At 31.5% G+C, this 12,611-nt stretch overlaps 1 protein-coding gene across 2 annotated transcripts; it reads right to left on the reverse strand.

Annotated features, from left to right (window-relative positions):
- Nucleotides 1-1,596: 1,596 nt before the first annotated feature.
- On the reverse strand, nt 1,597-7,615 carry LOC132721880 (protein max-like). 2 transcript variants are annotated; one of them, XM_060706255.1, is made up of 6 exons: nt 7,463-7,615; nt 7,239-7,298; nt 5,856-5,963; nt 5,409-5,447; nt 3,927-4,050; nt 1,597-3,501 (listed from the first exon to the last, which is right to left on the reverse strand). In XM_060706255.1, the coding sequence occupies exons 1-6, from the start codon at nt 7,499-7,501 to the stop codon at nt 3,341-3,343; spliced, it is 531 nt and encodes a 176-aa protein (XP_060562238.1). In that variant the 5' UTR covers nt 7,502-7,615; the 3' UTR covers nt 1,597-3,340. The 2 variants fall into 2 exon arrangements, with proteins under 2 accessions (XP_060562238.1, XP_060562239.1); XM_060706256.1 differs by lacking the exon at nt 5,409-5,447.
- Nucleotides 7,616-12,611: the final 4,996 nt, after the last annotated feature.

A 12,611-nucleotide genomic window follows, 5' to 3' on the forward strand; every position in this document is an offset into this window, starting at 1 on the left:
TTTTTTTAACAACATTTCTCAAACGAAAACGTGTTTGGGGCCCAAATAGGACTTCACTATTTCAGGCCTAAAAAAAGTGGGGGGGGGGGTCGAAAGTGCGTTGTTTCGCGTAAATATGAGGTAAAGGGTTAAAAGATAAACAAACTATGAAGGTCAAACATTTGGCCCGTCTTTAAAGCTTTTAGTAGTCTAAGTCAGTTTAACCCAAGAGGACTAGGTTTTCCCTTGAAAACGCAAAAAGTACTACAAATATTTTTATGAAACTTGAATTAAGGGTAGTCTGGAGATTATGCATGTGTTTTTTTCCCTATGTTGAAAATTTTGGTTGCTATGGCAACAAATAGATTTAAAATATGTCAAATATAAAATTAAAACTGGATTCTTGATAACGTAAAAGTTACTATTCTTATTTCTTCATGGATTTACTTCAAATTTCAAATATACATGTATGTTCATTTTTAACACCTACATCATATGTGATAAGATTTATAAGTCTAGCGTGTGGGTTTCCATGATTGTTTTCATTCTGAATTTGATCTTTTGCATTAACATAATATCCTTATTAGGTAGCATAATATCCTTAATAGGTAGCCTAGGGAACCGCCTCCATGGTCGAGGGGTTAGAGTCGATGACTTCTAATCCAGTTACCTCTATGGCGTGGGTTCGATCCCCGGGAGATGCTTTGGTAGTTTAGCGCGGAGGAAGGTAGTCTAGTACTGGTGTAACTTTCCAGGAACGATGGTTAGGAAACTACCCGCCTATATGACCGAAATACTGTTGGGAAAAGGCCTAAAATGAAACAAACAAACAAAAAAAATGTAGCCTAGGGAAACTAAACACATTGCTATGATCAGGGTGTCTGTTTGACCCTTGAAATGACTCTTTGACCCTTCAAATTTCCAAAAGGCCTGATTTTAACTGGAGGGTCAAATTTTGTTAAAATCATGGGGATTTCACCTTGTAGTTGGTAAAACTTAGTCAAAATAACCCTCGGGATTTCATGGCTAGTGAACACCTTGTATGATACAGACAAACTAAGAACTCACAAGTTCATTCATCATTTCATGTCTTCCTTTAATGGCCATGACCCTTCAGAATGTTGCTTACATACTTCTTGTGGGGTTCTAGCTAGTAGGGGACTTTTTGTATTGCTTGCAATATTTTGATAATTGCTTGTTTAACAAAGATGACTCAATGTCAAGTTAAGGAAGCAGATATCTGAAGTATAATATCTTAGGACTGGGTCAAATTTCTGGTTTTAGATAGTGTCTTTGTGGTCACTGAACCCACATGTGTGGAAAGCAAGTTATATGTAAACAGTTCTTTCGCACAAGAAAACCTTCAGTTACAGTTAAGAATGTTTAGATACTCAAGGCTGGGAAAACACTCTCATGCCAAACTGTATTAAAGCGGCCATCATGTTTTCTAAAGAGAAAATATGTTATTCTTTTATAAATCGTATCATGTAATTGTCAAATCAAATGAATTTTGCTGACAATTAAATACATAGCGACTATGAATTAAGAAACCCTCAAATCTACCTGTCAAATGGAAAATCAACATATTAATGCAATGATAAAAATCAAAACTAAATATAATTTTTTACAATTTATTAAAATCTATACATCAATATAACATAAACAACTAGAAGAGAAGGACAAATGTTTATCAAAAAATCATGGCAGCCGAGTACAAGTAAATTATTTTTACAAAAAAAATTAATTCTACTGTTTCTCTGTATCAAATCATACATACACTTCCCTACATAAACAAACACATGGATTTCTCTCCAATTCATCAAATATCAAAGATGTAAAACTAAACAGAATCACTTGTCTGGAAAGTTCAGTACATAAATTATACAGAAATAAACAAGCACTGCTCTAGAGAGGATTGATTTCTAGGAAACAACAAAATAGTTATGTAATTCAAGATTAGTCCTAACATCTGGAATGTAGTTCTTGCTCAACTTTTTTTTCATAAATCCCTATATCCCTGGTGATAAAACAAAACACAGAAAACAAAAGAAATAATGAAAGAAACAGAAAGAAAGGGAACAAAAGTAAGACTACTTCTGCATTTCTGATCACATTCATGAGGAAGAAAAAAAGCAGACAAAAAATAAGCACCAAATTTAGAAAATACATCTTTAATTGGCTCCTTTAATATAAAGTGTAAATGGTCTTAATTTAAGATATCAAATGTCTGAACTAAATTTGAGCAATTCAAAAATACATGTGCATCATTTAGTTAGATGAAATGAGCCGCATCATGACAAAACCAACGTAATGCGTTTTCGACCGGCATGGATCCAGACCAGCTTGCGCATCCGCACAGTCTGATCAGGATCCATGCTGTTCGCTTACAAACACTATTACAAGTAGAGAAGCTGATAGCAAACAGCATGGATCCTGATCAGACTGCACGGAGGTCTGGATCCATGCTGGTCGCAAACGCACTATGTTGGTTTTGTCGTGACGCAGCTCAAATGATTTATTCACTATTATTCATTAACAAATGTCGGTCCTCTGATTTGTATCCAAGCATTTTAACAAAGCAGCAATTACTATATACACGTTCTACTGGGGACTTTAAATAAAAACTACTTATTTAGTTTTTCACAATTTTTGATCATCATTGCTTATTACATAAACAATTATTAATTTCTATTTCAAACTTATTAATATATGTACAACAAAAGTATTCCAATACCAGATTGGAAGAGTATAACTTGCACCAATATAAATGTTCAGCGTCTTTGTGTTTCAATTTGTGTAGCTAACAAAGTAAATGAAACAGAAGGTTTCAAGTCATTTAGGACACATTTCTACATTGTTTTGAATACCTTTACAAATAGTCATATGCACATTCTAGGGATAAAAGACAGTAACTGTCTCCAGATGAGAAGATTTTACAGATTAATTATTTATCATCACATGTAGACCTAATTACTAACCATACCAAGAACAGTTTCACATGAAACAACATAATGCTGAGGTAGCAAATTGACATGATACATAATCTGATGACTTCAATATATTTAACTTTAAACATGGCAGGTAGATCAACAATTTAAAACATCACTTAATGCAATTACATTTTACTGCTTCCAATTAAGAAATGTGACATAAATGACCTGAAACATAGCATAAGAAATGGAAATGTCCTTTCAATAATGTGTGACTATCTAAAGAGCCTGCCATTTGCATCATTATAATCCAGGAATAAACACTTTTACGAGAAATTCTCAATTACTATAATATTAATCCAATTATGTATGAACTTTGGTTGCATCATTATTATAAAGTATTTAACTTGTCACTACAGTTATAATCACTATCAGTCTACAGAGAGCTTGATTTTTTTTGCTACAGGTATTTGTCCATGATTTTCCTCAGAATCAGATCCTGACACATCAAAAGATAATGTTCCTCCATGAGAATTCACTGATCCAGTTACAGCAAATTGTCCTGTACTTTTTGCTTTTTCTAAAGATTTGACTGAAATACAAAATGTAAAACTGAATAAGCATATTTTTAGCAATCATAAACAATAAAACATACAAAATTATAATAACTAAAATTTCGAGGACATAAAATACAATTTAGTTTCTGTTTGTTTACATTTGGCATCCTACAACCAGAAGCTTTATTTCATCATTAAATGATTAAAGTTTCTTTGCTTATGTTTGTAGAAAACAAGGTGTATGATTTGTTTTCATCAATATTTTCATTTACAAATTTATAGAACACATTATTGAATGTTACAAAGACAAAAAATAGAGTGCCACACCTTTCAAGATTATTTATTTAATTTTAGCAAGCCTGTACAAATAGACTTTATACATTGAGCATAATTTTTTTTTGCATTTGTACAGTTTCATGTGAATGGGAACACTGATCAAATTTTAAAAATATTTACTTACTTTGTTGTTCTAAAACATTATTATGTCTTTTCAATTCTTCAATATCTTGTTGGTGACTATGATTTTTGCGTCGCATATATGTTATGTAATCTGCTGCCTTTTTTAAAATTTGTGCCCTTGATACCTGTTGAAAAGAATAAATTGTATAAATAAAACTATTTCAATAAATCAATAATCTTTAATTATTCCAACAGAGCTGCCAGTAAATAGTAACATGTCTCTAAATGTAATATAACTTACAAGTTACTTAAATGTAACCTTGACCTCTTAGATAGTGTAAAGAAAATACAAGATATAACATTTCTAATGTCTGAAGAATGCACTTATTAATTCCTCAAATTAGTATTATAGAATATTGCATTATTGATTTTAATTTGGATATCCTGACAAAAATATAAACAACTGATGCCATTTTAGGAATCACATGTTATATCTTCTTTTCGCTGGGGAAACACTTTTTACAGGACTATAAATTTGTAATAACCACTTTTGACATGTTATATGATCATATAATAACATTGGTTGCACTACATGGTTATATAAGCTTACTCCCAAATCCCAATTATTTTTGACCAGTCAATAAAACTCCATAACTAATATTTATACAGAGTGACCTTGACCTTACAGATAGAAAAAAGTTTTACTGACAGATACCTAACAATATACCAAGGTACTTTAATATAATCCTACTGCTTAGTCCTCAAAGGAGTGTTTTGCCTATAAAGATACTGAATATATTTAGTAACCCTTATGTACTGTAAATGGACCTTATGCTGAGCTCCGCTCGGAGCGAAGAGGATAGGTAGGTAGGTACGTGTAAATTAATGGACCATTGCATGTGATACTGTATGTCTTCACATGCTAAACAAGTGTACAAAATATAGTTTGCATGTTAGGATGTGACCTAGATGTTATATAAATTTATACAAAACATCACCATAATGACGCTGAATATTTGTGCCAAATTATTATTCTAAGTTTCTTCAATGCATACAAGAATTACAGTTAGAATAGGAAAATGAATATGTCAATAGACAGATGAGGATTTAATTGCCTTTAAAATTTAATGTGTGACCAGAATATGAGATAGGGCCTTGATTTGCCACAACATACATGACAAAATCATACCCTAGACAAAGCGTAATATGATGAATACATAGACCAACAAATCTAAGTTACAATTTTTACATCTCTCTTTCAAGGGCATAAGCAAACAAATATGACAATGACCTCAATTTTAAAGCATTTGTGATTCACTTCTAATTACATGTTAAAACATGTTAATATGTACCACAGTAACTTTTACATAACACATAATTACACTCATTCCATTTAATATATTTACTTTTAAAAATGAATATTCCTTATGTTTCATCTATAGCAAAATGATTTTGTTGTCTTTTTTCTTTTCATCTAAAACTTAAAAATTGACACACAAAATTTACTATGAAAAACAACATCTGATCATTTAAGTGAACATACTTTTGAAGTCTGAGATGTTGTCCTCTTACCACTTTCAGTCTAAGGATGAAAAAAAGTTTATGAACAAGCATAAACAATCTTTATTCACAAACAATCATAATTTAAACAGATCTTTGTAAAATTACAGTTTTATATTCTACTATGTACTTTATTACTAGAATAAGTGCATTTAAATAACTAGCATACCATGGTACATGTAACATGTTAACTTAAATCAAGACACAAAGCAAAAAGAATTTGATTCCTAGACTATTCCTAGAGAAACACATACTGAAGTTAACTGTTTACAACTAGAAGATGATACATATTTAATAATTAGAATTGTATTTTTACACTTTGTTCCACAGATTATAGTATTTCAAATTAACAATTGCATATGGAACACAATCTTAATGAGTAATATTTTGAAACAACATTTTAAAATAGTTCAAAACTTATGAATTTCACCTTTTCACTTTGTAACTGTGGCACAGAATCTCTTAAACTGGTAAAGCTTTCTTTTATATGATCTCTTCTCTTCCTCTCTAATGCATTATGGTGCGCTCGTCTTTCAGCCTTGAAAGTTAATGAAGAACAAAATATGGCTTAATATCTCTAAAATATTGTAAAAGAAGCAGTAATACTAATAAAGGCTTGATAAGGAACCAGCAAGTTCATGATGTACTGACCATTTAATGGTCTTTCTTTACAATTACCAACCTGCAACTTTTATAATAATGTCATTTCCACATATGATATATATGTTTGTTTTTAAATGAATGGCAAGCAGTAAAATGGACAGCTACTCAAGACGAATCTGAATATTTTCTTAAGACACATTTCAAACTCCGGCCTTTAAATTTTGGGGTGATTTTACATAGATGTGACACTTCACATCATCACGTCACAATGGATTTTTGTTTTCCCCTCAATACCAAGTCTCTTCTTTGAGACCAAGACATGCACTTAAATTGATGCCAGAAAACTGCTTCCTGGGTTTTATAACCAGTAACCACACCTGTGTGGATTGTGGAATTTACCAACCCTATTACAAGTAGAGAAACTGATAGCGAACAGCATGGATCCTGATCAGACTGCACAGATGCGCAGGCTGGTCTGGATCCATGCTGGTCGCAAACGCACAATGTTGGTTTTGTCGTGATGCGGCTCAAATGATTAATGTCGAACCCCTTGTGGGGATGTAGAGTTGTAGACATTAACTACCCTGGTTCCATATTTAGTAATTTACAAGCAGATCTATGCTATTACATTACTTTCATTATATAATGAATTTATATATTGTAAACATCTTTATATTGAGATTAAATTATAAAGTGCTGAAGATTGATCTAGTGCTTTTTTATCATAAAACTTTTGGAATTAATCAATTATTCATATAGCCGCTGGCAGTAAACCGTCTGTCAATAAAAAGCTTTAAAAATTTAACACAAATAAACATCTATTTTAAACATAAAACTTGACTTATAACAATTCCTTGCCAAATAAATTTTATTTGCCATCCAGGTCTTCAATATTATTTTTCTAAATTGACATGGAAATTGAATCAAGCCAGATTGATGTTGGTTTTAAAAAAGTTAACCAGAATAAATAAAGGCTCGTTAAGGTGGGCTCACAGTTTGACCCCTGAGTTACATCTTACAAAACCAGTACTTCCTGGATGTGTTACTTCAAACATTCTTTTTGGTTTAAGATTAAACAAGCATCATCACGTGTTACTGTTTACTATCTGTCAAATTACTTGCGCATGCGCGCAACTAAAAATATTCACAAAGTATTTTTTTACCGTACTAATTACAGTAAATGTCCACATATACGAAAATCTATCCTTACCGGAGTCATAAAATGTGTACTTTGAGTTCCCATGTTACTGAAACCATCTTCATCATCTTCCTGAAAACGAAATCATTATTTTAAAAATCATTCAAGCATCACAAGTTGTTCTCTCAATCTCCGGACAGCTGATGACAATATCCTTAAAAATTGCAAAATATGAGCTACTGCAAATATGTTGACCAACATAAAGAAAACATTTGGAATATCATCCTTATACTCACATCACTTTCAATGTCAACATCACGGTCTTCGTCGCTCATTTTGCTAAAATATTCTAATGTTGTTGCTGATCTAAGAAAAAATGGCGACCAAACAACGCCACGAGGTCATTAACCACGTGCTGACTTGTCAAATAAACAAACAATAGACTTAATATCAATTTCATACTTGTATTCTTAAAAAATAAAAGTATGAATAAATTGTTACATTATTTCAATCATTATAGAACTGAATATATTCTAAATGCTGGAAAAAGTGTTCTTTTTAAAATAAATAATATCGGACTATTTTCTTGTACTAAGTAAAAACGAAATTAATGCGCCTATCGGAAAAATTGGTTTTTCAAACGAACACTTTTGCACCATTCAAAAATATTCATCGAAATGTTTGTTATTTTGATTATATATATTTTGGTAGAATTTTGAGTAATTACAAAAGCTATAAGTATGTGTTTGGTTATGGCCATATCCAGATCTAGACAGTGTGAAGTCAGTTCAAGACCGTTGCAAATATTCAGCAAGTACAGGTTCTTTTAAATAGACATGATCGTGAAGAAAATTTATAATCAATATAAACCGAGTTGGCACTTCCCATCTGACCCTGCACTGCTGGTCGTTGTGGTACGGGGTCTTGTTTTGGCGCCAAAATAGCGACCGGGATACGCGATCGTCCAAAGACCCTATTATAGCTTAACGGCAAGTCCAATACATTAAAGAACTTAATTCTTGCACCGCCCCAAAGCATATTATCATTCCAAAATGTATTTAATCTAGCTCAAAATTCTATTAGGGCCCATAAATTGTTGTATCAATGCCAGAAGTGATTCGAAGCTCTAGTCAAGACGCAATGCAATTTAGTTAGACAAAACCAAGAGAACAAACACAAGTTTCAAGTTTATTTCGTTAGACCGTCAGCCCATATATATAATATTTAATTGGATAGCATAAAACAATATGTGAGTGCTAATTAATGACAAACATACATATATATTATAAGTACTTAATTAAAATTGCTTACAGTTGTAAACCTGATTAAGAAAATTGCGTCTTATAATATCTGAATGGTGTACATTTAATACATTGAAATTCTTTTTTATTATTTTTTTTACAATTACGTACGTTTTTTGTAGAAATCAAATTCATGCAAATAAGGGTTACTTGTTTACATGTATTTTGATGAAATACAAACTTCCCAAACACCATATGCTGTACGTGTGTCTCAGACACCTCCGACAAACCAATGAAAACTGAAAATACAAACCTATGTTATTTTGATGGAAATATGTGTCACAATTTCTTCAAGCATATCAGGAATAGTACAAGAGGTTCATTAAAATTGTGTACCATTGGAATCGGAAAATATTTGCCAAAACTGGTGTTTGTTTATTATTCAAGGTGTATGTAAACTTTTTATTCATTAATTGAAATTTAAGATACAACGAAAAAAAAAAATGAAATAGCGAAATCCATTAAACGTTACCCAAAACAAATGTCATAATTATGATTACCAGATTGACCCTGTCACAAGATGTTTACATGTTATGCCGTATGTACAGTCTCCATCAATATTGATCGTTTCGCAAGTTTGTGAAAGGACTAGCGTTATAAAGAGTTTTAAATCACCCTCAGTATTTTGATTATTATCGGTGATGACTTGGGATTCTAAAAGTTACAATTTCATTCATTTCTCTGACCATTAATAAAACACGACAACGTTTCAATAATGGATTTATTAGACGTTGGGTAGGTTACATTGGAAATATGTTCCCTTCGAACTGTATCTATGTACAGCAAAAGTAACTTTTGCAAGATACTGTGTGAAAAAAGTTCACCAAGTAACAAAGCTGTATTACTTATTCATTCATTATCTGCCATTTTAAATAACTGATCTTTTAGTCTTACGATAGGTACGTTACAGTTATGAAATCGAACTTCTGCAATCCAGTCAATTGCCCGTGAGCGCTTTCCTATACGTTTCCAATGTTACATATGTCATGGCAAGTAAAAAAAAATGGCACGTGCAAATCGTGAACGAGCCCACATAGTTAATCGATCGATATAATTAGCTGATCAATGTTCTTTTAGGAAACATGTTATTGATTATCTAAATCGATTTATATGAACAATATTTAGATCTTATACCAGAAAATCTTAGAACGTCGTCACATACATTACTGATACAAACCGGACGTTATGGTATAAACAGAATTCCTAGAAATTAACGATATTGTATATACATGTATTGTAACCTTCGTGATATCGAAGATGAGTACCATTTTATAATTAGTATGTACCTGTTTTCTTGAAATTCGTAAAAAAAATATTAAAAGAAATGTTCTGTTCTGTTCTTCTAAAACAGATATGAGTACCATTTTATAATTAGTATGTACCTGTTTTCTTGAAATTCGTAAAAAAAATATTAATAGATACTACTATGTTAGACCAAGTATGTTCAAATTTATTGAATTGTTAGATTGTAATAATAAAAAAACATTGTGTAACTTGGCTTACTATATCAGAGATGCTATGGCTAATAGAACACCCATGTCTTATAACATGTAATAATGAATGGTTAACCCTCTATGTAGGAAACCAGCAGAATACATGTATTTCATGTTGTATTCTCTATCTACATTTAATGTCATGTGACTATTGTATAGTATATTTGAATTGTACAAATTGTAAGATGATGTACCATGTACAAGTCTTCAATAAAATTTATGATCTGTTCTGTTCTGTTACAAAAATAGCATCATTTACAAGTGATAATAAAGTCATCTATGTAACATGTTCTGAATATTTTAGTTGAATTGAATCGTGGTTTACCAATATTATCAATATTTAAAGAAGTGAGTTGGAAGTTTTGTCTTTAGTAAAAAGCTATGATATCATATTATGTCCCAGATAAAAAGCGTTAACATTTTCATTTTGAATATATAATTTATATTTTAGTGGAAAAAATGGACTGGGTGTTATTGCCAATTTGGCATTGATATTATCAGGGCTGGGAATCAAAACTGCGTCGTATCCTACAAAATGTAAACAAACGCCGCCATCTTGGAACGAAAAATGTATGTTTTTGTTTATAACTCTTTTTGTTGGAAATAACTGAAAACAAGATATATGTATTAACAAGCTACACTATTTTCCGCTTCGTTCGGTATATGTTGCTTGCACAACTATTTTGTAAAACAAAAGTTATAGCGAACTTGCAACTCGAAACGGGGCAGAATTTTTATGAAAATGTGTGGATACGACGCAGTTCATATTGCTTTATCTATCGCTTTTTCCTTTAAATCAATTATATATTTGTTTCAGATTTCACCATAAACTTCGAAATATAATTTTGCATCATTTACTAAAATTTTATTAAAAAGAGATGTTTATTTTCTAAGAAAATAATGATTTTTACGAAATGATACGACGCAGTTGAAAATTAAATATGATACGACGCAGTTGTATTTTTGGCAGTCTTTTCAACAGGGATAATTTTGGCAATATATTTCTATTTTATGGAATAATCACTTGCGCTAGATAAAATCCCAGATCATTTGCGGTGTAAAGCGATGTTCTGTTGATTATTTAGAATACAATGTTTCATATCCAATCAGGTACGTTAATATACGTACCTGATCCAATATAACATTTAATTTGAAAGTTTACATTGCGGAAGCTACTTTTCAGTTAAACATGAACATGTTACCTTATTGATCATAATATCTGAAATAATTTCTTATATTTTCCTGTATGTTCCATATTATCCCTATTTTTTTCGCAAAAAATGTAGAAATCTATTAACTTAAATTCATTTTGGCTAGCTACGCTCTAAGTTAACTGTGGTTCTGCATGTTCTGGGTATTGACTGCTTTTTGTGGTTTATTTTCAAACTTTCACTCTACACATTAGCTTTACTATGGGCGAGGACCTCAGGTGCGCCTCTGTGCATTATTTTAGGCAAAATGTTGTACCTGCAGAGAACCGTCGACATATTGAAACTAGCTTGATAGGTTTTCCACACAAAAGAATAAAAAGTCCCTGGTGGTTTTCGAATTCATAGCAGTTCAGTTCAAGTGATTTGAATTCAGTAAACATAAACAGCTCGGCCTCGGTCGGACACACCTGTCTGATTTGTTTTTTTCAACAAAGTTTGTTAACGTCAGCTGTACAAATAAGCAGCTTTTTTATTAACTTCTGACGTGAAGTTTTAAGATTATAAATATTTGAAATAATTATGAAGAGAATAAAATTTAAATTTCTTATTTAGGTATTAATAGCAGAGCAATTTTCAATGTAAACAGGGGGTCATCCTCTGTGAAGTCATTTTCTGAAAACTTTTGTTTCAGTTTTCAGACAATTCATTATCAAAAAAAAATCACACTTTAGTATGAAGGTATGTTAAGGTATCATGTCTCTAGTCTGTTGAAAATTCGATACGATAATCTGACATTTTCTGTTCAATATTGTGAAAATTTAATAATTCTTCAATACTGTTGAAAGATCATGTCTGCCTATATCTGTATCAAATTTATCGATGCATAGCGTAAAATACCTTTGCAAAACGGACACCTTTTTTAGAAAATAATTTGTAGTTGTATCATATGAAACTCGATTTTGAAAAGTTTTTTGATGGAGAAGAATGATACTCAAGTGCAAGTATAGAAAATACATTCCGTAGACATTTCCTCATCGGCGATAAAGAAACGCAGGGGTAAAGTGCCGCGGCGCTGAACATAAAATGACTAAACGGAACGCATAACCTACTTGCAAAAATATATTGTAGCTTAACCATTTATAATATTATTTTAAAAATTTAATGTTCAGTTTCAAATAATAAAGCTCATCTGTTCTCGTCGATTATTAAGAAAGTGAATACAATAAAATTGGCACGTAAAAGACAAAAGTGATAACGGAATTGACGGAAGTTATTGCCCATTACAAGTAACAACGGTAGGCATGCAATTTGCGCATTCCCGATAGCGAGAGACCTTTTCAAAATTTGTATTTTTTTCTCCTTTTTTAAGAAAAAAGTCATTCCTGATTATTACAGGGTCCACTGGAATATTGAATTTCTGTATCAAAAATAGTAATCACTCCCATTTCGAACTCACGTGAACAAGTTTATTAGCATGCTAAGGAAACAGTAGAATAATAA

The sequence above is a fragment of the Ruditapes philippinarum genome, unplaced genomic scaffold (genome assembly GCF_026571515.1).
Source record: "Ruditapes philippinarum isolate M1 unplaced genomic scaffold, ASM2657151v2 ctg1675_1_1_1_1, whole genome shotgun sequence".
NCBI lineage: Eukaryota > Metazoa > Mollusca > Bivalvia > Venerida > Veneridae > Ruditapes > Ruditapes philippinarum.